This window comes from Plectropomus leopardus, chromosome 10 (genome assembly GCF_026936395.1).
Source record: "Plectropomus leopardus strain MGB_pleo_1.0 chromosome 10, ASM2693639v1, whole genome shotgun sequence".
Taxonomy (NCBI): Eukaryota; Metazoa; Chordata; class Actinopteri; order Perciformes; family Serranidae; genus Plectropomus; species Plectropomus leopardus.
In genome coordinates, this window is record NC_142185.1 from 16889397 (window position 1) to 16915394 (window position 25998).

General features: G+C 39.5%; 2 protein-coding genes across 4 annotated transcripts in view; one reads left to right on the forward strand and one right to left on the reverse strand.

Annotated features, from left to right (window-relative positions):
• Positions 1-984: 984 nt before the first annotated feature.
• LOC121949553 (CASP8 and FADD-like apoptosis regulator) lies at positions 985-5978 on the reverse strand. The gene is made up of 10 exons (XM_042495271.2): positions 5690-5978; positions 5220-5602; positions 5036-5141; positions 4712-4847; positions 4255-4304; positions 4104-4173; positions 3832-3878; positions 3659-3737; positions 1818-2313; positions 985-1729 (listed from the first exon to the last, which is right to left on the reverse strand). Exons 2-10 carry the CDS (start codon positions 5513-5515, stop codon positions 1600-1602), a joined length of 1410 nt encoding a protein of 469 aa, XP_042351205.2. The 5' UTR covers positions 5516-5602; positions 5690-5978; the 3' UTR covers positions 985-1599.
• A 930-nt stretch (positions 5979-6908) lies between these two features.
• The window catches only part of LOC121948631 (hyccin 2-like), a 59974-nt gene continuing 40884 nt past the window's right edge, over positions 6909-25998 (forward strand). For 2 of the 3 annotated variants that reach the window (XM_088083161.1, XM_042494029.2), the window contains exon 1: positions 6909-7107. The gene's annotated coding sequence lies outside the window, so the exon portion shown is untranslated. The remainder of the gene's footprint in view (positions 7108-25998) is intronic. The other variant, XM_042494030.2, reaches the window with a different exon arrangement.

A 25998-nucleotide genomic window follows, 5' to 3' on the forward strand; every position in this document is an offset into this window, starting at 1 on the left:
CATGTCAACAAATCACAACTTGCATCCTTGCTGGACCGCATGCAAAAACTTCTGTCTTGACACAAAATATGTATTTTTACAGACATACTGTACTTATCTAAGGCAATCAGTTTCCAAAATTCTGCTGAGTAAACACAACTCTCCATTTAAGTCAGAGTGACTTGGTTTACATAAGTTGCTAACACTTATGAAGAACAAATTCATTTCCCTTGTCATTATCAAGTTGAAACAACTTCACAGAATTAAGTAAATATGACTAAATTATGAGGAAACTTAAGTATTAGATGTAAACAAACATAACCTAAAATTAATGTGTACTTACCTATTTCAATACAATACATTTCCTTGATTTATTTAACTAAGATCAACTTCAGATTCTTCGTCAGATTTTACAGTGTAAAAGGTTATTCATATCCCATGGTATATGATACTGCACTATATCATTATCGGCTTCTATATTTCAACAATATTTATGTATCAATGCAGAAAAACACAAAATACATGGATGAATTGCTGAGTGGGTCCACAGGGCACAAGGCACAGGTCCCAGAGTCCAAACCCATTAAGAGAAGTTTAACAATAAAGAGATTTAAAACAAACATAAAGAGATGTGATGCCACCAAAAAGGGACATAAAATAACCACATGGAGGTGTGAAAAAAATGCAGACATGTAAAACAACCATAGAGGTGTAAAAATAAACAAACAAACAAAAAACACAGAGGCATAAAACAACCAAGAGACAACTACTGATGACAAAGACACACTAAAGGAATACAAAACATACAAACCCCTCCTGCCGTATGTAGGAGGGGTGGGGGGCGTTTAGATGTCTGGGCCCAGGTGCCCATTGTCTTGTATCTGTAAAATATTCAGAAATTTCATTCATAGACAGACAGACAAACAGATAGATACATAGCTGAAGTTAAATTGAAGGTAATAAATGCATGCATGTTCAAAAGAAAACAAAAATTACAATTAAATATATGATTATAACTTGTTTATATATTGGAATCAAACAGATACACGTCAATATTAACAATAAAAGGAGCTCTCTTTACATGGTACTTTTCTAAAATGGCTACAGAATGCTTTGTCAAAGGAAACAAATGTAAAAAAAAAATAAATAAATAGAAATAATCAAAAGTAGTAAAAATAGAAAGTTAAAGTAGATAGAGAAATAGTGTTTACTTCATTCAGCTAAATATTTTCACATTTTCTACACATTTACCTCTAATGTTAAAATAAAATACAGATATAAGCACTACATTGCTGTTATAGCTGCGCTGTGAGGCAAGAAAATCACCAACATATCATTACATGTACATACTTTTTTTAAATACCTCTACTTTTGTCTTTAATTTAGCATGTCTGTTATGAAACTATAAAAAATGTCAAAATAGAATCTTATAATATTAAATAAATACAGAAACAATCTAATAATAATTTTTGCGTAATTGCTTAAAATAATTGTTTTAAGTTACTATAACCAGTAGGTGTCACTGCATGCACATTAACAAATGTTCTTCACAGGCAAAGGATGTGCTGTATTAATAGGTGGCTGTAAGCAAGTTTAATGAAAGTGATGAGGATAAATCCTCTATTTTAAGTAAAGATCTTTCCTTAACGTATGTTTCAGATCAATTTGGTAGTTTTCTCCAGAATCCCTCTTCATATGTTCATAGATGGCTCCATTCACCTCGGTATGAACATCAAGTAGACGTGTTTTCCTGTCAGAACACAAACAGTTTAGTCTTTGGTTCATATGAAAACTGTCTGATGCTGAACAGAAGTTAGACTTGCTGTTAAGTGTTTCACCTCATTTGACCTCTGCATAAGGCGTCTGTCAGGGCCTTCAGGTAAATGGAGCGATGGTGTCCTTGCTCCAGTTGACGCTCATCTGTCCAGCAGTGACTCCAGAATATGTCTGCATCTGTGGGGATGAAATCACATCTGGAGAGCCCATCACACCCATCTGTCTCCAGATCCTCATCCCGGTGCTCCATCCTGGCACAGGGCTCAGGGTCGCTGTAGCTCTGGATGAAGAAGAGTTTGGGCTTGCCAGCCAATATGGGGCATTTATCAGCAGTGAAAAGGCGTCTGACATAGTCCAGATGTAGACCTGCACCGTACAAGTCTGTACCCAGGAGATGGTTCGCCGTACCACGGCTAATGATGCAACAGACAAAGCCGTCACCTTCAAGATTCTCTCTCTCTTTGATCCCATTGAGAGTTGAAAGGATGCCATCCACACTCAGCCATTTGTGGAGGACCACGTTGAAGTGAAGAGCTTTAAATGTCTGTTCCAACATGTCTGAATAAGTAAGGAAAAGTGAAACCAGAATTTAACTTTACCGTGGTAATATGTCACTGAAAGCATCTATGACAAAACGCTATCAAACGCTGCTTCTAATGCAACCTTGAACCCTGGAAATGAGACGACACTCAAACTATTTAAACAATTGTTTGAGGCAAACAATGGTAAAGTAATCACAGACAACACACACCCTGGCCACTCCCTGGTGGAACCGCTGCTGTCTGGTTCTGGACAATAAAAGCAAAACAAACAGACTGAGAAACAACTTTTCCCCTACAGCTGTGGCCTCTGTCAATCATACCCATCTTGACACAGGGACTGTAACACACAACCCACACATAAACAAAACTAATAATATCTGCACAAGTCACTTTTTACATGGTTGCTAGATTCTGATGCTGTTTTGATTTATTCTAGTTCTGGTTTTATTTTATTTAAATTTATCTATTCTGTAATTTGTTCTGAAGATTATCTTATTCATACTTTCAGTTTTTGTCTTTGTCTGGCTGTTTTGTTTTTGTTTCATCTTAAATTCGTAAGAGAAAAGCCAAAGTTTTATTTTACCAGTGCATATAGTGACAATAGGCTCATTCTCTTTCTATACTCTTATTTCACACAAAACAAAAAGATCAGAAAAAGTCCAAAAAGTGTAGAAACAAATTTGCGTAGCAGAACAATTCCTTCTTCCTCCCCTATTAATTGTTGAATGGCCTCTCTGCTTTATCTTGTAACTTTTTCGAGGGGGCAAAAATCATTGGACTAAACTATGTAACTGAACATAAAGCAGTTAAAACTACCTCAATCAGCTTTAACATGTTTACATGCATTAATGTTAAAAAAAAAAACACTTTTTTTTCAACTGTCTGCCTGAATTCACCTGAATTCACTCTGTCTGAAACACTGTTTCCTTGCCCTGTTGCCCTCCCAGTAAAGCCCAGCCTGCTCTGATTGGTCAGCATGTTCAGGTCTTACATATTATTGGCATCTTGGCTCTGTCATTATAGCAGAGGAATGACTGTAACCTCACTGCAGGGGCAGTTTTTACCTTTACATAGTATAGTTGTAACATCACAACTTCACTTAAGTCCTAATGGTTTGTTTAAAGGCACAATTACTAAATACGGATTGAGTGCATTTCTCTGTAAACTGAGCATATTGCTATTTTGACAGGATTTATTTAAACCTGCTTTAAATTAAACTGTGCATTTGTGCAATATGGAACCCTTGAGTAGGATTTTGAATGCAAGCTATTCACTTGTAATTAAGTATCTTAATACTGACATTTGGACCTGAATACTTCTTCAACCATTGGTGTGTAGGTACAAAGTGTTTTGTGTCTCACCTCCATCAATACCCACGCAGTCTATGATAACACAAACTCCTCTGGGATTAGTGTTGAATTTGTAGCAATCTAGTTGAGTCTGTAATGCAAAGGAGCAAGCAAACAAGTTTCATAAAAGCACTGGCCCAAATGTACAAGGGGAAAAACAGCACCTCTGGTGATGAAAAATGTACCTGATAGTTCTGCTCTCTGTAGACAGGCATGGGTATTTTTTCTGTGGCTGTTGACAAAGAGTAATGTGGTATTATGAATATAAAATGTAAATACAATGACTGACCTGGGGCTTTCCAACTATTTTTACTGCTTGGCTATAAAGACTCATGTGAAATAACATTTACTTATGCTTGTTCCAAATGTTTGAAAGGGGTATTTTCCACTTACAGTATCTCTGGCAATTGCAAATTTTTGAAGTTGCTATAATTTTCTAATATGTAGCCTGTCTTACCCATGTGAAGGGACTGTGCTTGTCTTGTTTGTTGTATGGAATGGGAACTAGCTGGAGAGGGAAATGGACCCTACAGAAAAGATTTTTTTTTCAAAAGTTAATTTGGAATCGAGAACGAAAACTTCACAAATAGCCTTTGTGCACTACTTACAGGAGCTCTGTGCCTTTGCTGTTGAGATGAATGTCCTGCAGATGTTGAAACTGTGAAAGGTTTACATGGACAGAAATAACAGTGAATACAAGTATAGTGATAAAGTATAACTTTATGTACTCTGTGATTGTTCTTTCTACACAAGTCCACTTTTAGCATGCATCCCTAGTTTTACTTTATACTACACTTTATATCTAAATCTGGAAAGCAGAACAAAATATTATTTTTTGTCACCTTCATGTGAAATAACTTTTTTGATCATCGGAGTATCTAGACAATGAATATTCACTGAGAAGAAGTGTGTTGTAAAGGCAGCTTTTGTTTTGTGTTTCTGTTCTGTTTCTGTGTAAAACATTTCATTTTATTTTCTCTAGTTGAGGAATTGCACTTGAAAGTCATCTGCCATTGCTTTTTCCCCCCATTTCTTCAATCTAAAAGTAAAAGTAAAAAGTCTCACCTGACATCTTGTATGCAGTCACTTTTTTGGCCAGGTCAACCCTGCCAATGTCTCTTAAACATCCCTCTACAAAGTTGACTCTTTCAGGTGAAACTATATCCAGCTTCTCGAGTTCAATGATCACATCAAGGAAACTCTGTCACAAAAAAAAAAAAAAAACGGGAAGTTGGGTTTTTTTCTCTGAATGACAGTTAAAACCACTGTTACGTTATCTTTGACATTTCTATGTCAAGTGGGTTTCCACCAAAACTCCCCACCCACAGGCACAATAATGAAAAATCGAGGAAGTGAAAACAAAACAAAACTTAATTCGTTTTATTTTACCTTTGCTTTCTCGATCTTCTCTCGGGGTAATGTGCTGCTTAACAAGAACTTCACACTGTTCAGATCTTCATCGGCCATATCCTCATTTATATTAGCCATCAAAACTCTGCAATAAGGGAAACAATTATCACTTAAGGGACCAAAAGTACTGGATTATGAAAATATCTATGACATCCGATTTTACCTGAACTTTGGCAGAAACTGCCTGTGTTTCAGAGTCCTCTCCACCTCATCCCTGCTGGTTTTATAAACCTTCCTCAGAATGTCAAAACGTCTCAACTGCAGCATCAGCTCTGTCAGAAACAGGTGATCCCTCCCGTGACACATCACTTTAGATTTCAGCATGTCCTTCACGCGGGCCACACTATCATCCGTGTCAAAGGTCTCACACAGGTAGAAGAGCCTCCTGCGCTCACAGCTGCTCAGAGCCTCCGCTGTTTGATTAATGACCTGAAGCTCACGTGGGTCCAGAAGATCCATATGGACTTTTGTAGAAGAAAAGTCAAAGCTGATGATTTTTAACTGCAATTAAGACCGATGTGATCGAGATATCGGGACCGGATATGCCTGTAAATGGGATTATTAAATTAAATAGTTGTAGCTCAGAGTTATCATGAAATATAACAAACTGATAATATGATTAAAACGACCTACCTTACACCGCCGACATGTAACAGCAGAGGAACAAACTAAAGAGGAAATTATAGACAGAAGTCCCACGCAGAAAAAATGACGCACCACTAAAGCCTCCTTTAGGGAAGTACCTCGTTTATGCAGGCTAGACTTAAACAGAAACCCATCAAGTCCTGCACTACGACTTACTGGCAGACATCTGTAGATCTGCACCCAAAAAAAACGCGACAGGCATGTGATAACAACTCAATTGTTTTAGGTTTTGTTAATAAGTGCAGAAGGCTGATCGTCAAAGTGAAAGTGAAAGTCAAAAGGGCGGCAGCGCTTTGAAAACAAAATTTAAAGGCACATCCGTGGCAGCACACCAAAATCCATGTTAACTTTTATATCTATATATATCTATATCTATATCTATATATATCTATATCTATATATATCTATATATATATCTATATATATCTATATATATCTATATCTATATATATATATATATATATATATATATATATATATATATATATATACACATAGGCCCCGTGTGTGTATGTATGTATGTATGTGTGTGTGTGTATATATATATATACATACATATATATATATATAAATATATATATATATATATATATATATATATATATATATATATATATACATACATATATATATATATATACACACACACACATTGTATTTGTGTTGATATTAATAATTACTTGTGTTTTTTGAGCACTTTTTTAGGATATTTTTTGTTTATGTTCTACTTTTTGTGCTTATTTTCAGGTAAATTCTGATAACTTTTTAACCATGTTTTGGCTAATTTTTGGGTTTACAAATTTGTTTGTTTTTTCTGTAACATCATTTTATGTTAAATTTTTATAATTATAAGGAAATAGTTTTCTGTACATTTCCCCTATTTTGGATAAGGTGGGCTAATTTTCTTCTTATATTAATTTCCTGCAATTTGTGGGACATTCAAGACAAGTTGCTGATTTTGTTTTTTTGTTTTTAAAATAAGTCCAACCAATTTTCTCGGGTTTTAGAGGTTTAAATACTAGTAAAAGGCGACTGAACGCAGCACAAGAACAATCATGCCCCCATCCCCACCCCCACCCCAGGTGTTAAAAGGTTACGGTTAATGCACAGGCGTGCTCAAACTATGATACTGAGTTTTCCGATAGACGTGAAAGCATCCCTTCTGCTCCCCCTGCAGGTCGCCTGTGCTTTCTGCTTACCAAAGCGCACTGAGTTCCGCTCAGCCCGGCCAATCGTGTCGCGCTGTGCTTCAGCACCATTGCAGTGTGGGGAGATCATACGGAGGTGTAGCTCGCTGAGACAGGGATCATTTGGAGGAAAGATACTCGACCTGGGTGACCGCTCTGGGCAAACACCATCCCCAATACAGTCACCGTGTGACATTGCCATAAGCAGCTTCAGTCCGGGTGAGTATTTCTTTACCTGGTAGCTGATGAAACAGTCAGGATTTTCCAGGTAGTCGCATTGAAGGGCTGCTAGTGACTTGGATCAGCATCAGTGTTTGGTGTGGATGTAAACCCGGGGAGGCTTCAGCGTTAGCGGGCTGGCACTCACTGTGTTTAGCTACAGAGCAGATGCTTCGGTGCTGGAGCCAGAGAGTGAGCAGCCAGCCGTTTCGGCCTGGTCACGACTGGTGAGAGAGGAGAGATGAGGATGTCCACCAGCTGCTGACTGGAGCAGGCACGCTAACGGCATGCCAGCCGAGCTAAGGTAGCTAACGTTGACGTACAGGTTCAGGCTGTCGTGGCAGTGTTGTAACGACCGTTAGCCAGTTAGCAGTTTACTCTCCAGCTAACGGAGCTGCGGAGAAACACCCAAGATATGTATAACATGTTAGCTAGCTACTGTGTGTGAGGTTAAACAGCACGTATGTGGGTTGTCACTTAACGTCAGCCACTGCACATATCGTGCTTAAATCCATTCACTAATTCAATTTGAAGTTGAATCCACAAAAACGCCGCAGCTTATTCGTTTAAAAATGGTTTTATTTTGAAATTTTAAGCGGAAGTGTAAATTTTTCACTTAACTTTTTAGTGCTAAAAGCAGCTCATCCAGTACATCTCATGCTAAGTAACCTAAAGATAAGGCGTTGGGTCCGCTTAAGTCTCATGTACGGAGCTAAAGTCTCTGAATCAGCCTTGGCTTTATTGTCAGTTAGCCAGAGTGGCCTGTGAGAGACTGGTATGCTTTATTTCTCAATTCTGTTGGTAAGTCATCATACCATCATGTATCTGAGTTTGTAGCAGTACCATGTGATTTAAAGGTCCCATATTGTAAAAAATCAGATTGCCCTATCTTTTGTTATGAAGCAGGTATAGTTACTCATAAATACAGTGAAAATATATATATATTTTAAAACAAGGCTAAAGAAATGCAGTCTTTTTTCAGAAATGGTGCTTTTAAATGAGCCGTTAGGACTTTCTTGAAGTTGTGATGTCACAACTATATCATTAAATTGCCATTACAGTGCCGTTACAATTATTCCTAGGCTGCAATGACGGTACAGAGACACCAACAGCACAGATGAGGAAGACCCCATAAACACTGAACAGTCAGTAAGGATGCATAATAATATTGACATTTTATCAGAATCAGCCCATATTGGCTTTAAAATTAAATATCAGAATTAGCCAACATGCTGATTTTGGCTTATATATATATATATATATATATATATATATATATATATATATATATATATATATATATACAAATTCCACTACAAAAGAGACTTTATGATTACCAAAATTAGGTATTAGGTAATACTGTGCATCCCTACCAAACAGAGCAGACTGGGGTCTTTTAGGAAAGGGGCTTAAAGAGATGGACGCTAAAAGGGAGTGTATTAGACAGGGAGAATACAGGTATATTCTGAGAGACAGTATGGGAAAAATAATGTGGGTATGTACTTGAAGAAATCCCAAATACAAGTATGGACCCAAAAATTATCACAATATGGGCTCTTTAAAGGTCCAGTCTGTAATATTTAGGGGATATATAATAATAATAATAATAATAATAATAATTGATTGATATAATTTTATTATTGTGTCATGCATAAAAAAATGCCCAGCCCAAACAGGCTTACAAGGCACCATCATTAAAAGAAAGAGACCTAAAACCAAAGTAGACACTTAACAATAATGAAATACTAACGAAACAAACCATCCTGATGTTTCTTCCAGGCTTTAGCCACAAAAAACTAAACAACCTAATAATATAACATGTTTCAGTGTATAATCACCTGGAAATAAGAATAGATGTGTTTCCCTTGCCTTAGAATGGCATGTTTATATCTATATAGGGAGCAGGTCCTCATTCATGGAGATTGCAATTTCACACTGCCATGTCTGTACAGTAGCCCAGAAAGGGACAAACCACTAGCTCTGAATAGGACCATTTTTGTTTCTGCATTGGCTGCAGTTAGAAGCCCATCTGCAATGTGGTTTTTTTTTCTGGTTTTAATCACCTGGTCCATTTGTTTTGGAGAGGAAGAGACTTCTGCAAATAATTTGTCTCCCGCTAAAAATCTCCTGAACAATGAAAACTGAGTTTCAGCAAGTTGCAATCTACAATCCCCCCTGCTAGATGCCAGCGAGTAAATCTTACACACTTTACCTTTATATGACAATATCAGTTTGTAAGTATGCCACATATACATTGCAATGCCTGTGTTTATATACATGTCTCAGTGGCCATGTTTGTTAGGTATGAACAAATAACTGAAAGTAAAAAAAGGGGAGGTGCACACTGCATAGCCAGTTTTGGAGCATCAGACCAGGAGCCTGGTGGTGCTTTAGCTTTTCACCCAGAAACAAATCATCTGGGTAGTTGTTTTAAAAAACAATGCCTACTCCATTTGGCTGAAGCCTCACTTTTCTCTCAGTGGCTTAAGATGAACTGAGTTTGGATAGAACAGTGTTTTACATCAGACCAGTAGTTCAGTGCTCACAGTTACCAGCAGCAACCAACACTCTTTACAACAGCAACATCACTAATTCATTCCTCCCCGCTCTGCCAAGCCAGTTTACTTCTGCCAAGATGCTTTCTTGTTGATCTTTTTGCAGTTGACTTGCTGTTGTTTTTTATACTGTCATCAGTAAATGAAAATGAATGCTGCTTGGAGTGGTATCGGCCGTGATAAGTAAACTAACTCCCACTAATAATGGCGTCATCATGGGCAAAGATGTGGTGTTGAAGATCCAGATAATTCCATGCCATCTGCTGCTCACCCTCAGTCATCATCCTCCTCCTCTCTCTTCCTTTCTCGCTCTATCTTTGCCACCATGTGTTTTGGGACTAGGCTATCATCAGAACTGTGGCCCATTTTAGACAGAAACTCCATTTACCCACTTAATCTGTGTCCCTGTCGCCATGAGTTGAGTTTCTCCTATTGCTCAGTGTAACAAATTGTAAATTATTCAGCCTAAATTCTTCAACAAAGCCAGAGGATGTATCAGATTATATTGTGGAGTTGGAGAAATCACTTATTGAGTAGTATACTGTAGGTCAGTGAAACTCAATTTATGGCCCACAGCTAAATCTGGCCCCCCAACCATTTTCTAATCCACAAACAATTAAGAGATTCACTCTGGGAAGTGTTTTTGAACTTTTAGTATACATAGTGTGCCAGAATGCATAAAACAGTCTCAAAATAGAGCTTGTTTATCAAAAAAGTGCCAGTGGAGAATCCCCTGCACCCCCTGACAGAGGTCATAGTTAAGCCCATAATGACACAAAATCCTAGAAACATCTTAAAATCCTAGAAACAACCTAAAATCCTAGAAATGTCCCGAAAATCCTAAAAACATCCTTAAGCACTTGAGATGTCCTAGAATTCTAAAAACACCCTAAAATCCTAAAAACATGTATGGGGCTGCTGTGAGTGGCCCCTGGCCTCTTGACATTTTGCAAAACTGGGCCTCAAGCAAAGCAAGTTGATTATTCCTGCTGTAGTGAGTCATGTGCTCTTGAAACTCTTCAGCTTGCCTAATGTTTTCAAAGGGGATTCACTGGAAGCTGAACTCTTACGAAACTTGAGTTGACTAATAATGCAAGACGTTGTCGTTTGTTGCCCACATGTCTGCAGCAGCTTAATGGGACAGCTCCAAACAAAAACAAATTTAACTGTAAGTGTATTGAGCCCCAGAGTGTGTTGCCTCCCTCCCACCTATGGTGATGCACACGCCTAGGGGATCAAAGCTGTAATTAGCCTGCCATGGATTAGCAGTGGGGGCTATTTTCCACTGTACTCGCTCCCACAGAGCCAGAGGATCACAGAGGCAGCAAGCCCCCTGTCCTTCCTCTTTTTCCAGTAGAGAAAATCTGAATTGCCATGTTTGTTGTTGTCCCCTCGAGGACCAAAAAACATCCAAAATCTGCCCTGGAGAATTTGGACATGAGGCATTTCTCAAATTGATATTTGTTGTCATTCGGAATCCAGATAGTCTCTTGTTGTACTTATCAGTCCCCAGTGGAGTCATTGTAGTCATGTTGCGTGCAGACGGACTTGAGAATCAGCTGGATGTGTGGCTGGCATGCAGAGCGCTGTGTTGCTGCTGACTCACTGCACTGCCAGGTATGAGCTCTGTCTGTGTGTTGGCTGTCTCCATGATGTACAGTATGCCTCTCCCCCAGCAGCCCCCCCTCTCTCAGAGACTTGTCTCTCTGTCAGCCAAACACGAGTTCATACTGTTCTTCTGGGGGCTCCAAAGAGGTGGAGCCGCATAATATGTGTACTCTCCTGTTTGTAAATGAATCAGGACTTTCAAAACTGATTGCAACAAGGTCTAGGAACCTCAGGGTCTATTGCCCAAGCTAATACGGGCAATTGTGCAAGATGCAATGCAAGTCTGGAGGCTGACTGATGTTTCATCATAATTCTTGTGTTTAGGGCCGCAACTAACAATATTTGCCTGTTGCAAATGCCTGTTACAATTTTGCACACTTTAGTTACCTAAAACTGTGTTTGCGTGTCCGTGAAAGGCCACAACATAGCGGATGGTATCGTTATCAGTGTAGGTAAGGTAGTGGTTGACGTGTAATAGAGAACTGCATGCGCTTGCAGTGAAAGATTTTAAATTGTGATCTCACATTATATGTGGAAAGTGGCCTATGCTGCTAAGCTATGCTGCCATCATCTGACTGCTGGTTTGCTGGGCGTGTGTAAATGTTTTGATTGGGTTAGATTAACTTTATTATCCCTAGGGGGGAATGGCTGGTTCCCATGGAAGTGGTGAAAGGCTTTGTCATTGTTCAGCTGTACAGACCGGTTGATTTCAGTGTGCCACAGACTCTCACCTCCTTCAGTTCATTTCATTGATTGCTATGTTTGCAGGCCTCCATTATTAATACAATGCTATGTTGGTAGATCAAGTGGTTAACCTTTAGTCCACTATTCTGCATCGGAGACAGTGACAAGCTCATTTACAGCACGTATTTTACACAGTTGGTACTAAACAGAGGAAAAAGATAGCTATGTGTACTTAAAGCTTCAATTTTTGTATTCTGAAAAAAATCAACTGATGGTATTGCTACTACAATTATTGACTGCCAGTATTAGATCCTTCAACTAGGTAGAGAGGACACATTAAGTTTCAGTGACAGGTGCACATAGGGTGTCTGCAGGTGCTTAGTTTGGTTTTAAAATGTCTTAAATTCAATTTTATAAATATAGGGTCTTAAAAGTCAGGAAACTGTCTTAGATTTGAATGTATTAGGTGTTGATTGCCACAAACATCTGATGGCATTTATCCATCTTTTAATTTATGTTTGCCAAAATGAGTTCAGCTCTTTTGCATGAAAATCCACATTTCTGATTTAAGAAATCTTTACCAATAAACCTAATATTGTCTTTTTACTTTATCATTGCGCTTATCTGTTGGCAAACCATTGAAACGCAGTCTAATAACCATACCCCTACATAAAAACCTACCTCTGCATGGGACTACATATATACTGACATTTACCTGCAACGCTTGAACAAGAATAGACCGTCCTTATTGTTGTTAAAAATATCATCAAAAGGTCTTTAAATTTAAGTGTCTGATACCTGTAAACTGGGTGCATATGGTCCCTATCACAGTTTATGAAAGTTGCTAAAGCTCAATTTTCATGATGTAGACATGTTGCAGAAGTAAAAATCGAATTAATCAAATTAATTTTTGATGTTAACGAACCCTATTTCCATGCAAAACCCCAACAAATTTAGATACAGTAAAAGAAAAACAGAAGCTCCTTACATGAGATACTGGAGCCTGTGATTGTTTGACATTTTTGATAGACCCTAGTGCTCTGTAGCGGTGCCCTAGAGGTCAAAATGGCTCAGAAGGTTGAACATCACAAAGGTTTTTCAAACCAGGACCAAACTCAATTCAAGAACTCTGTGGATGAATGAATTAGTATTTTGGGAGCTTCTTGCTGCTGGATATTTAACACTAATTTTTGCCCCAAAAAAGTTACCAGTTAAAATAAAGGATTTCCCAATCAAGTTTTTTTGCCCCCAATCCTGATCCGAGTCATTTGATGAAGGTGGTTTTTATTAGGAATGCACAATATGTTTCTCATTGCCGATACCTATAAGATAGCAGCTGCTGCTGTTGCTAACGCACCATGGATGGTCCTTCAGCCCTGCATCAGTCTGTTTAAAGGCAGCAGGAAGTTTGCTTATTTGGTTGGGAGTGAGGTGGTCAGGGATCAGACCCTCTGAGCAGTCATGTTGTCTCCTGAAACTGCAAAAGTGTGTAGATGCTGCTGTTGTTGTTGTAAACAGCCTGGCTTGATATTATTGGCACTATTTATCGACCATAATACATAATAATACATAACAAGGAAAATGTCCCATTATCTGCCAATAATTCACTGGCCCAATATATATTGTTCATTCCGTCCAGTTGTTCTCAAAGATTGTTCTCCATCAAAGCTTACATCTTTATTGCATAGTTTGACCAGAGGCTCATTCGACATGCTAACAGCAAGTAAAAAAGGAAATTACATTTCCTGCTGTTGACCTGAACACAATTTACATGAGACCGTAAGGCACTTTCACTTTTCCACTGTTGCACTGAATGTACGTGGGGAAAAACAAGCTTTTTATCATTAATATGGCAAAATTTAAGCAGAGATAATAGGTCATCATCCTCTCAGGGCCACTTTTTTTTCTGCTGGGCTTTACCTTCAAGGTGATCACCTCTCTGCTCTCCCGCTCAGCTTGCCGGTCACGACTCCGCGGCTGTCTGAAGTTGAACAGATGCCAGAGCCTAGTTTATTCCAGGAGCCTTTGAATTATTGCCAGTTATTTGTTGTTGTGATATGATGTGAAAGGCGGGGAGGGAAAGTGGGGGCTTGTGCTGGATTAAGCTGTGGGAGATGTTTACTAGAGGGCGAGGCACCTGTTAACAAAAGTGTTCTCCTACATGTAGTAAGGCTAATGCTGCTGCAATTCTGAGCAATGTTTGGTTTTAAGGTGTTGGAGGATTTCTAAAATTATGCAACCTAACTGATCAAATACAAACAGTCAGAAACACAGACAGAGTCTACAGTAAACAGTCAAAAGGAACAGTTTGCATTGTGTAATTACTTTTTTTTAAAAGTGTCAAATCCTAAAAATACCAAGTGTTTCATTAGCAAGCCAAAGTCTGGCCAGGGCTCAGTGGCTTATGCTTATTAACTTGGCTGCAGTTTCTAGCAGAACTCTGTCATTGTCCAGCTAGTGTAATTCCTTTGCGTCTGCTGCAGTGGGATAGACAGAGCCAAAATGTAGCCTATATTATTGTTGTTTTTCATACTGTAGGAAACAATTTGATTTAACAATCAGTCTCTGGGGTGGGAGGAAGTTTAGAGGCCAAGCTCTCTGGCTTGATTTTCTTGGTATTCAGCAGTTTTGCAGCCCCCCCCAGCAGAATCTGAGGTAGTGTAGTAATGCGCCCACTCTCCTCTATATCCCCCCCTGTTGATCCTTTGGTCACGCAGGCTGTGGGGCTTTGCAGTGGTCTTGGCATGACACAAAAGCTCAAGGTGGCCAATTGTTAGAAGACTGCTGAGCAGCTCATTTGGCAGTACAGCATTTTCCTCCATTTCTCTGGAGTGAAGTTAAATGCTTAGCTGCTCCCCCACACACCATGCACCCTGTCAGCAGCCGTGCTAAATACTGTGGAATTAGTGGTCATGTGTTTGTAGTCTGAACTGTCAGTGAACTTGTGACTCTAGGCTTTCATAAAAACAATCCCCTCCTTTCCGTGGCTCTTGTGTTGCAGTGTTTATTATTTACAACCCACAGTACGTTAACCCTGCTGGAGATCCTACCTCTTTGATACTTTTAGACAATTGTTGAATAACATGGTATTATTTTAAGATTTAGCGAGTGGTGGTTTTAAGGCCCAGACACACCAAACTGACATCAAAGATATAGGCATGTCATGATACCAGAAATTTAGGGGCCTATACTAGTACTAGTGAAATTTCACATTTATCAATACCAAATTTCATACCATGTTAATAAACAAAAACAAAACAATAATCCCATGTACTCGAACATACTCTGTTATTAAAAACACTTTAATAACATCTAATTAAAACTTTATTGTTATTTCCACAGGGTCCACTTCAAATGCTAAGTAGGCTACTCATCTATGAGATTTTGTAGGCTTGGTGAAATATGTTCACATAGCCCACAGTATATTTACATATTTGTCCTCCATTGTTGTTGTTGTTCAGCATTTTTACATAGTTGGTCTTTGTTGAAAGCTATTTGTCCCGCCCCTGCTCCACTGGGATTGGACGGCTGGATGACTGTGACAAGCAAAACGTTTTTATCTAAAACTGAATATATTTCAGTCCGTGTAGACAAGAGAAGAACATCAAACCTCCAGCGTTCAGCACAGAATAGACCCTCAAATGGTCACGCTTTCAGAATTTTGAACATCTAAGTATTGGTTCTTGTGACACCCCCCTGTTAGAACTCGTGGCAACTAAGGCTAACTGTTGCATCGCATCACACTGCCTTTGTCTGGGCTAAATAGTTGCACATGAACACATCTCAAAGACTATTGCCGACAGCCAACTTGCATGTATGTTCTTTGCCTGTTTGCCAACCATTTCCACACTGCTTTTACTCACTGCTTGGCCTTCTGTTATTTAATTCTAGATGGCCATGTCATTGTGAAAATATTCCATTTACTGGAATGATCAGATCAGATAAAACAAAAAAAGAGGAGAGCCTTTTGTATGTCCCTTTTGACTTGAGTCATTTGCTCGCTTTCCTCTTTTCCATTTCTCTTCATGTGCCCCGATTTGCTGAAGCTGAGCAGCCAATCAGAGTGATTAATCTCACAGACAAGCTCTGCCCCTGATTCATTCAACATGCTCAATCGGCTAAAAAGCCGCCATCAAGGGCCAACTAGTGACAACAGTGCTGGACACACCACAAAACCTGGAACCTAGGTTCTGTGAACGCAGCACAGGCAGTTATCCACCCTGTCACGGGGTGGATAACTGATCTGTAGATCTGCTCGGAGCTGATCAGATAAGATCAATGGAGAGGAGCAGCTGCTGCAGAGGCAAGTTAGACCTAGTTTAGACCCAGCAGAACGAGCGGTTAAGTTTTCAAGGCGGCTGATGTTCTACTGCTATGTCTGTGCTAAGAGTGCTCTCTGTGCTCCGACAGTGTGGTGCTATAAATAACCAAACATTATACATAAATTAACGCAGCATTCCTAATGAACGGTCCAGCTCCAAAAATAGAAAATCTATTTATGGCAGCAGATGTTTTGATCATGGCTGGCCGCCACAGATAAATGCATGTGTGGGGAAACCTTGCAATCTAATAAAACACCACCACTAACCGTATCTAAAAAATAACCTTAGTGTTAACCTTCATCATTTATCTATTTTAAAACTCTGTATTACTGACATTTTTTATGTATTGTACACCAAAAATGTGTGAGAATACATGACTTACTCAACAGCTTTGCAAATGGGACAACAGTAGAGTATAATGGTGTTATTTTGCTTTTTGTAAGGAAATCCATGACCTGTCAAGACGCTACAGCCTCAACACTTACCGTCTATACTAAGAGCTTGCTTACTATGATGCTCATCGGCAAAATTACAGGGCGTTGTTCAAAACAACCCATTGTGTGCAGATAAGGTCGCAAAGTAAATTCTTGAAATATAGCAAATGCCAGTGGCTTTTATAAGTTGTTCCTCTTTGATTCCAGTGCTGATACATGTAAGTGAGGTTACTATCGGGCACTCTGGGGGGTATGTGCATGTGCTTATCCTGTATGAGGATGTGTACACACAACATTTGCATTGGCAGCATTTGTATTCCTGAGTTTAGAGAGCAGAGAGGAAGGAGGCAGGATGCTGTTGGCATTCACCTGTGCGTTGTGTGTTGTGGCTGACCCTATCTAATTGGTGGAACCGTGTGTGTTTGCGTGCGTGTGTGTGCGCACGCTGGATTGCAACGCGGGCCCATCCCAACACGTCTGGCCCTGCAGCTGCAGCAGAGCTAATTTTAGCCCAGGATGTGCGTACGCCTCAGTTCCCCTAGCCTGGCCTATGAGAGATGAGGAGAGGATGAGGGAGAAATAGTATCCAATCTTTCACTCCCTCCTCTTTTCTAATTCTGTGCACCGATCTATCTTTCTTTCTTTCTTTTCTGTGTTACTACTTGTAGTATGTATTTTTTTATGCATTGCCTATGTCCACGTGTCCCAGGGGCAGAACTATTGATCTGCACAGGAACATATTGACTGTAGTCACTGTTGCCTGCCTGTTCATGACCTTTACCCACCGAAAGTCCTTTCTGTCAGCTGGCGTCTCACTGAGGTGTGTACCAGTCAGCCTCACTATTTTTATAGCTGTATATGGTCAAAGTCAGGCAATTGGGGTAATTTTTCAGAGCTGTATCAGCTATTAATAAACCCCATTGTATTCATGTGCAGACAGCCTATTGCACTGGTGAGTGGCTGGTTCTTGTTACGATTAAGAGAGGCACGGGGATGGAGATTACAGCCGCCTGGTTCACTGTGGTCAGGTATTAAAGTTAATCCCTTTACCTAGGCGAAAGTGTGTGGGTAAAATGTGAGTGTTTGCACTAGTATGACTGTGTGTATGTTTTATGATGAATGACCACCTGCAAACACACACAAAGAAGGTGAGTAAAATTCCCATGTAACTGTGTCAAAACTAGAGCCCGAAAGATATGGGATTTTTGCGACGATGCCGATTTTATAGTGGAAAAATTCACTAATTACTAATATGGCGACCAATATAGTGACTTTTTTTTAGCTGGAATGAAAATAGATAATTTCTATATGGATTGTGCACTCATTTTGCACCGATATGATTATGCAAGTACTCAGAAGGCTGCTCTCTTAAACAAACAACTTTTATTCAACAATTTACTTATTGAACATAACATGCAAACAAAATTAAGAACAAATAAAAAATAAAAATAAACGTCTGTACTGTATGTGTTAAGCATCAGTCTGCGATGACCATTCAAATAAACAATATAAAAATAAAATAAACATCAGTGCTATATGGTCTTTGCTGACCATTTAAAAAAACATCAGATATCGGTTTATTCTTTCAACATAACTGAGCTGGAAACTCACTACACCTGAATTCACACTGCGAGCAGCGTCTCTTCTCGTTCGCCTGTCACCCTCACACACACCTGGTGCAGGAGGAGGGACAGGGGGAGACGCTGGGCTGGCTCCTGCTTACAGCAGCGTTCCATGGTTATTGAGAGCAGCGAGCATGGTAATAAATGGCAATATATTCCCTCCTTGCTCCCTGATTATCGAAATAAGTCGCTAAATGTGTCTCTTGTTGCTTTTAAATATAACAATGCCCAGAGGGTCTGAAAAGCCACTAAATAGCGACTCAGTCAGCACGTTAGTAGTCCTCTCCTCCCGTCACCCTGGGAACTTAGATCGTCTTGTTGGTTTGTTTATTAACTTAACAATATGTATTTCAATGTGGCTTAAAGTGAAACATCCCCTTGACTGAGTCTGCTCCCCCATCTGCTCTGCCGTGACGCTAGCTCTGCTACATGTACTTCAGAGTGCTAAGAGTAGTGTAAACAATGGAGTCGAAGCGCACTGCTGAACAAACTATATAAATGAAACCATTTCTAAACCACCAGTATATCCAGTATATCTGTGAAAGGCTAATATCGGCCGATATTAGCGTGGTCATGAACCTGCACTAAATTCTTGTAAACCTAGCGTTTTAGCAGCTGGAGACTCACCTTAGTTCAGTCTCAGTTCAATAATTGGATTTAACTTTTATTTTTGGTTGGAGCAGATAAATTGCACTCATTTAGAAAGTGAAACTTAATAAAATTTTACAATATTTGCATGCCACAGTACCAACAAGCTGATTATCTTGAGCAAGAAAAACATCTTAAGTACTGTAATGGCATACAGCCATGCTTAAGTGTGACAGATTTGACAGTCTTTTTTTGAGGATTGGAAAAATCATGGAATTGTATTATGTGTAATAAAATATTTTTTGGGTTATAATCTTCCACGTAATATGTAACATAACATCAAATTATTTTCTGTAAGTTAGTCGTTGACAGTTAACTACAGCTGTAGTTTTAATATATGTTGAGTTAGTGCTGCATAATATATTGTTTCAGCTTCAGCACTGTGATGTGCAATAGTCACACCGAGAGACATATGATGTGAAGTAAGGCAAATTAACAGAAACAACTCATTTGCTGCTTTATATAATTGGAAAACTTGCACAGTTTAATTTTCCATGACTAATACCGGCCAAGCCCTTCCCTTTAGGACAGGTTACATAGCTGGTGAAGTGTGGCGGCATTTGTGAGTGAAAGCGAGACTCCTGCGTGAATGTAGAAGAGTGCTGCATATGCAGTGAAGAGTGTGCTTTTTTACAAAATGGAAAATTTATTGTGGGTCTTGAAAAGCTGTGGAAAAGTTTTTAAAATGTGTCCATGGAAATGTGTGGGAATGCTAAATAATTCAGTAAATTGTTTAACAGTGCAAGACATATATTGTTGCTTGCAATACACATGATATCAGTGTAATAAGAAGTAAAATGAAAAATGTAAAGTAAAAGGTGGAATAATCTAAAGTATCAGGGACATACTAATAATAGCATTGATATCCGTGCATCATATGACAATGTTAAATATTATCAGGTGACAGCTTACATATTACAGGTTTTTCAGTCAGTGTGAGTCCAGACGTGATCCCAAACTAGTGCCTTACCCTTGCTTCTGTCGTTCATTTTGTTAATCATGGACTCATATGAAGCAGTTTTTGTCATGGTGTTAGCCCATTTCCTTAATGACTGAGATTTAGGGCTGCAGCTATCGAATATTTTAGTAATCGAGTATTCTACTGAAAATTCCATCGATTAATCGAGTAATCGGATAAAACATATTTTTGTTTAGTTAAAGAGCAATTATAAATATACATGGGACAATAAGACATTTCACCTAACATGAACCATTGGTTTCCTTTTTTAACTACCCAGTTAGCTTTATTATGTTTTTATTTTCCACCCTCATCACTCTACAGTGCTGTGTTTTTACAGATTAAATAAAGCCTGTATGAAAGGCACGTCAGCCACGCATCGACAGTAGTCATAATTAATAGAAACCTAGCCCTCCGCAGGGCTAACGTTATGTTAGCAAGGTACAGTAACGTTAATCTCATTAATTAGCGCTACGTTAACTTAATTTTGCCTTGTCTCCGGTGACGGTCCTCCGCTCTCGGAGTAAACAGGGGGCCTTCGGTGAAGATGCTGCAGCATTGAAGACGTACTTTTGTGGTATGCAAGCGCTGTCTTACAGTGAATACACACAGCAGTGTTCGCCTCGGTGTCCAGCTTGAAATGCTCCCACACTTTTAACATTTTCTGCCTTTTCTTTGTGCCTTTCGCTTTCGTCGCCTTCTTCGTCGTTACCTCTACATCCGTGGTTAAAACCAAACATATCCGCCGCCTCTTTTTTATTCCTTTACGTGCGTGACGTCAGCGGCCGCATTAAAAGTAGTCCGGGCGAAATACCATGCTTTGAGCTGGCAAAATTAAACGATTCCTCGAGGCAGAGAAAATTCCTCGATCATTTTTTGTAATCGAGTTACTCGAATTATTCGAGGAATCGTTTCAGCCCTACTGAGATTTGGGTGTATTCCAGTATCTAAGTATTGTCCGAGCAGCCACTGTGTTGCCTACCATAAAATTCTACACCTGCTATGTTGTGTGTTTTGGTCCTGTTCCCTAATTAACATAATTTTGGAGATAACAGTAATTTTTGTTTTTAGCCCTTTGCTCAAATTTGCCCGAAATGTTTCTCCAGAAGGGTTAGATAGTTGGGAAATCCCAAATGCAGTGTATCAAAGTCCCTTTGTCTGTCTGACATTTCCAAAACAAATTGCTATTTGCTTAAGGGGATAGTTTGGATCTTTTGAAATGGGGCTCACCTATCTGATTTTTGCATATTACATACAGTAGATGTCTGTTGGCACATCCCCAGTTTGGTAAAGCAGCAGAAGCTAAGCAATGTTAAGCAATGTACTGCTGTGAACAGGGGCAGCAGCAAAGCACATTTAAGCCACCTAACAAAAGTTCCACATCAACAAATATGTATCAGTATGCTATAAAGACTATTTCAATTGCTTTCATTTTCCATCAGATAACCCTTTCCGTTTGGAAGCAGCTTCTAATCTATGCTTATCAAAACCACCAGACTTCACTGACAAAAACGGTATTTTAAAAAAAAAAGTTTGGCCATTTTTTTAGGTGGCTAAAAGACACCTTTACTCCTACATAGGAGTACATTGCATAGCATCAGCATCTCTCCAGCCTGCTTTTCCAAACTGGGGGCATGCCGAATAGCCTTCTAAAACCCCACATCAAAAGATCCGAAACTTCACAGTAAATGTATTTGAGCAAGATACTGAATCCTCCTGGGTCTTTGTTTGACCTGGTGACCTTCCTGTTGAACGGGGTAAACACAAAGGAAATTTCCCAACCAAGATCGATAATTGGTCACGCCATCGTTGTTGGATATTTAGTTTGTCATGGTCACAGCAAACAAACTTGAAGGAAGAAGGACAGCGTCAGAAGTAGCACAAACGGAACAGGCACAGAGCTTGCTAAAGCTCAATAATTCATGGCTGGCTGAGCTACGCTGACCTTGAAAAATCCCCAGTGTTGGACTGTTGAAACCTGGCACTGCTCATTTAGGGCAGAGAGAAGACGTTGAGACAGATAGATACAAACCCGCACATACAGTAAATTAAGTAAGTTTTTTCTTACATGTATTGATGCAGTTTAACATTGGTGTTTCTCTTTATCACAAAGGGAATTATTTTGGGTTTCATTGCTGTTGTTAAAATGATGTCTTTATTTGACTTTGATTGTTTTTGGCATCGTCACTGAATTTAATATCAAAGTACAGAGAAAAGTGTTCCACCACTTTGAATTACTTTGTTACAGTAAAGAAAGCCTGCCTGGTGTCTGGGTATTCATTTATCAGAGAAAAAAGGTGAAAATATGAGTAAGAGTTGGGCCAGCAGCCGCTATGCGATGAGACAAATGACATTGGAAAAACACTGATTTTGAATGTGAAACTTCTTTATTCAGTGTTTTCACTGATTTCAATCACCTGGTCTGTTTGTCCTTGACAGTAAGAGACCTCTGCGGATAATTCAGCTACCGGGTAAAGGAAGGAATCGCAACCGGGAGGAACTGACTGTAATGACTGTATTGCTTCGTCTTTTGGTATTGTTTTGATTGAGAGACTCTTAGTGGCAGAAAATTAGGTCTACAAACAGTTAGCCAAAACAACATATCTGCCAACACTGGCATAGAAAATGGCAAATTATGTACCCAAAAGTCAAGAACCAATACACGCTCAGTGTTGATTGCTTTATCTTTGGTATCCTGTGTAAAGGCAATTCCTACTTGGACAAACTAACTATTCAAAACATCCAGGTCTGTCATCTCTTCTCTGTTTTGGGCGCAGCAGCAGTTAAAAGCGGTTCTCTGTACTTTGCTGGGCTGTAACCTTGTGTATGTTTACATTGGTTTAATGAGTCACTTAGTCACGCATGCTCGTGTGATTCATCTCTCTGTAATGAATGATGAGTATTGTGCCTCGGGAGCCCTCCATTCAGTACTCACTTGACATAAGACTCCAGTTACCAAGGGGAAGCTTTTAGGCCAAACCTGCCAAGTTTAATGTTATGCATTGTTGCTAATGTGTTCTTTTATTGGCATAATCATTTGTTTTACTTGGGCTTGCCTCCTAATGTATTGTTCAGTCAAGCTCCAAGTGAATAGTTTCTCTTTTTTATGCTGAAACTAAGGTAAACACAAATATAGTACAGAGAACAGCAGTGTGGATTAGCAAACAAACGTGCTGTCTGCCATCGAACTGCCTTGATTAGCATGCTTGTTGTGTTTGTTTATAGAGCTGCACAGCATGTCGATTAGCATGCTGCAGCTGTTGTTAGTCCTGTATGTCCTGGCAGCTGGCAGAGGAGAGGGCTGGCTGACGCGCTGCGTAGGTAGGGGTGGACTTGTGGTAAACACGCAGCAGTACACATGCCCCAACATTTAAGATGTTAATCTTACGTTGTTGTTTGGGATTTTAGCACTGACTTGACTGATTGTATGAAGGGATTTTTCATTTACCAGCTGAGCTAACAAATACTTATTGAGTCATGCGACTGCTGAGGTTCCAGGCTCCGTTATGAAAGCAGTCTGAGTCACAGTGTGAATAGTGCTTAGTTCTCCTTCATAAGTGAAGGTAGAACAACATGTAGCACTCAGGATCTGCATGACTGGGCTGCCCACTGGACGTTCTCTTAGTTACGTATTAATGAGTGGCTATGTGAAAAGTTACACTATTTCAGCCCCATAAGATCAATGTACGAACAAAGTTGTGTCGAGACAGTGAAAGGAAAGCTTGTAATGTAATGGATTTAATATTTTGATTTTTCTTTATATTGTTGCCCTGTTTATAAAAAAATGTCAAAGTAAATTAAACACAGATTAAAAGCACAACAATAATTGCAATTGTTGTTTGGAACTTTGTCAATATTAACTCTTCAGTCTCTTTTCAACTTGAAAGAAAAAACCCAGCAACATCTGGCTTTTGTCTTTAGTGGGTAAGGTGTATTTATCGGTTAGCCTACAGCTCTGATTGGCTCCAATCTGCAGTAAAGGAAACATGACATGCGGGTGGGAACGCTAACGTCTGCCATTTTTGCACTGCAGCGCACTGACGGGCCTCCACAAATTCTTTCCATCTTTGTCCAAGCAGCGATCAAACATTGTGACCAGCGTTATATTGTCACTGGCCTACATGTATCTTTTAGTTCTGGCCCCTGAAAGTCAGTCTCTCAGTGTGCAGTTTACTTTCACGGGCGTTATGGACCCCAAATTTTGTTTGATATGTAATTTCAGCAAAAAACTATGTTGTGCACTTTTGAGCTGTTGTTAGTGTAGTTAGCAGCATATTAGCCCAGAGAGCTAACCTGGCTTGTTTACCTTATTACATGAACTTTACTTTCATCCTGAATGTCCAGCTGAACTCAATTCAGACTCTGAAAAGAAGGAACGAATAGTCAAATATTCAAATTGAACAGCCACGTCTCATTTGATGGACATATTTCTGAGTCTGGTACAGCGTTAGTATCCTTCTAGCATTTACTAACCTGCTTTCTGGCCTGTCCATGATGTCAAACGTACTCATCAAGTTACTCCTTGGTGCCCCCCAAACTTCTCTGCCAGCACCATCAGTAGGTCCATTAATAACCAGTGAAAATGTCTCATAATCTACAAGATAGGCTGACACACAGTTGGTGCTGACATCCATCTGCCTGACTGCTAATTCACACTGGGACATATTGTGTGCTAACTACTCTGAAACAAAATACACAAATTACACTTGTTGGCTTAGTTTCAACCTTGTGTGCCGTTAAGCAGTGTGTTTAACAATGTCATTGTGATTTGGGGTTTGAAGTGCCGTAAACAGGATGGGTTGGCACTCTTCTATTCCCTTGTGAGCCCCGCCACAGGACAATGAGCAGGTCCTGCATAGAGGAAAAGCGGCTCTTGAAGGAAAGTTCGCTTATTGTCATTTTCCAGGCCTCATTAGATGTGTGACATATTTAGCCAACAGTGACGGCTGGCTGGGGAGCACTGGTGTTACTAGACATGCAAATACTGGGATGAAAAGAGTGCAGAATAGGGAGGAGTTACACTGTAGTTCAAATGTGCATTTACAGCTGATAATGTTGTTGCTGATTGTTGTGAAGGGCGGGACAGAATTGTAATTCCTGTTACCCAGCCTTAGCTAGATGTTTAATATGTCTTACACTTAATGTAGTTTTATATGGATACTGTGGCTTTTGGGTTGCATCTGTAAGATGGGAATAGCTGCAACAAAATTGTTGTCAACTAATATATACATTGCCAACTAATTTCATAACTGATTAATCACTTATATTTTATTTTATATTTTTTTGATGAAAAGCTCAGCTCCATTTTTTTCCTTGTCCCAGTGATCGGCACATGTGGGTGATGTTTTCAAATGAGCATTAGCATGTTCGATTAACGGTGCAGCAACACCGACACACCTACCTTGTCTTATACACAACTCTCACTCCTTTGCTGTTGTAGCTGTAATCCACAGGCTGGTCCTCCAGCTCCAGAATTTAATTTGCTTGCTGTAGTGTGATGGATGCCTCTTCACACTATGAGTGACACAGCATTAGGCTACAAGTCATTTTCAGAGGAAGCCGGTGACATGAAGCTGCAGACTGAGTCCTGTCATTTGTTGTTGCTGATAGGCGTGATGTGCTACAAACAAAAGTTGAGCTGGCCACAACTTATTTCTAGACGTTGCAATGATGCAATGAAGTGTCAATCAGTCGTTTGTTTTTGTTTTTCGCTGTGGTACTGTGTTGTTAAGGTCAGTTCGCTGACACTTTACTAGCTATATGTGCATCGTAGTGCACATGGGAATACAATGGAGCAGCAAAATGTGACATAAAACTGGGGTCTGACATTGATCAAAACCACAGATATTTTATGGCTAAATACAATCTATAGATGACACTCAGTCAAGGTGCTTTGTGATGACGTAACTACGGTAACAAGCGCATGAGCAACACTACCACGGTGACTCTACGATAACGTAACTGGTTGTGCTGTTGCATTGTCGCTCGTAGTGTAAACACAGCATGACTCACACGCCAGTCTGCTTTTTGTGCTAACTATAGTTTTTGTTGCTAACGATA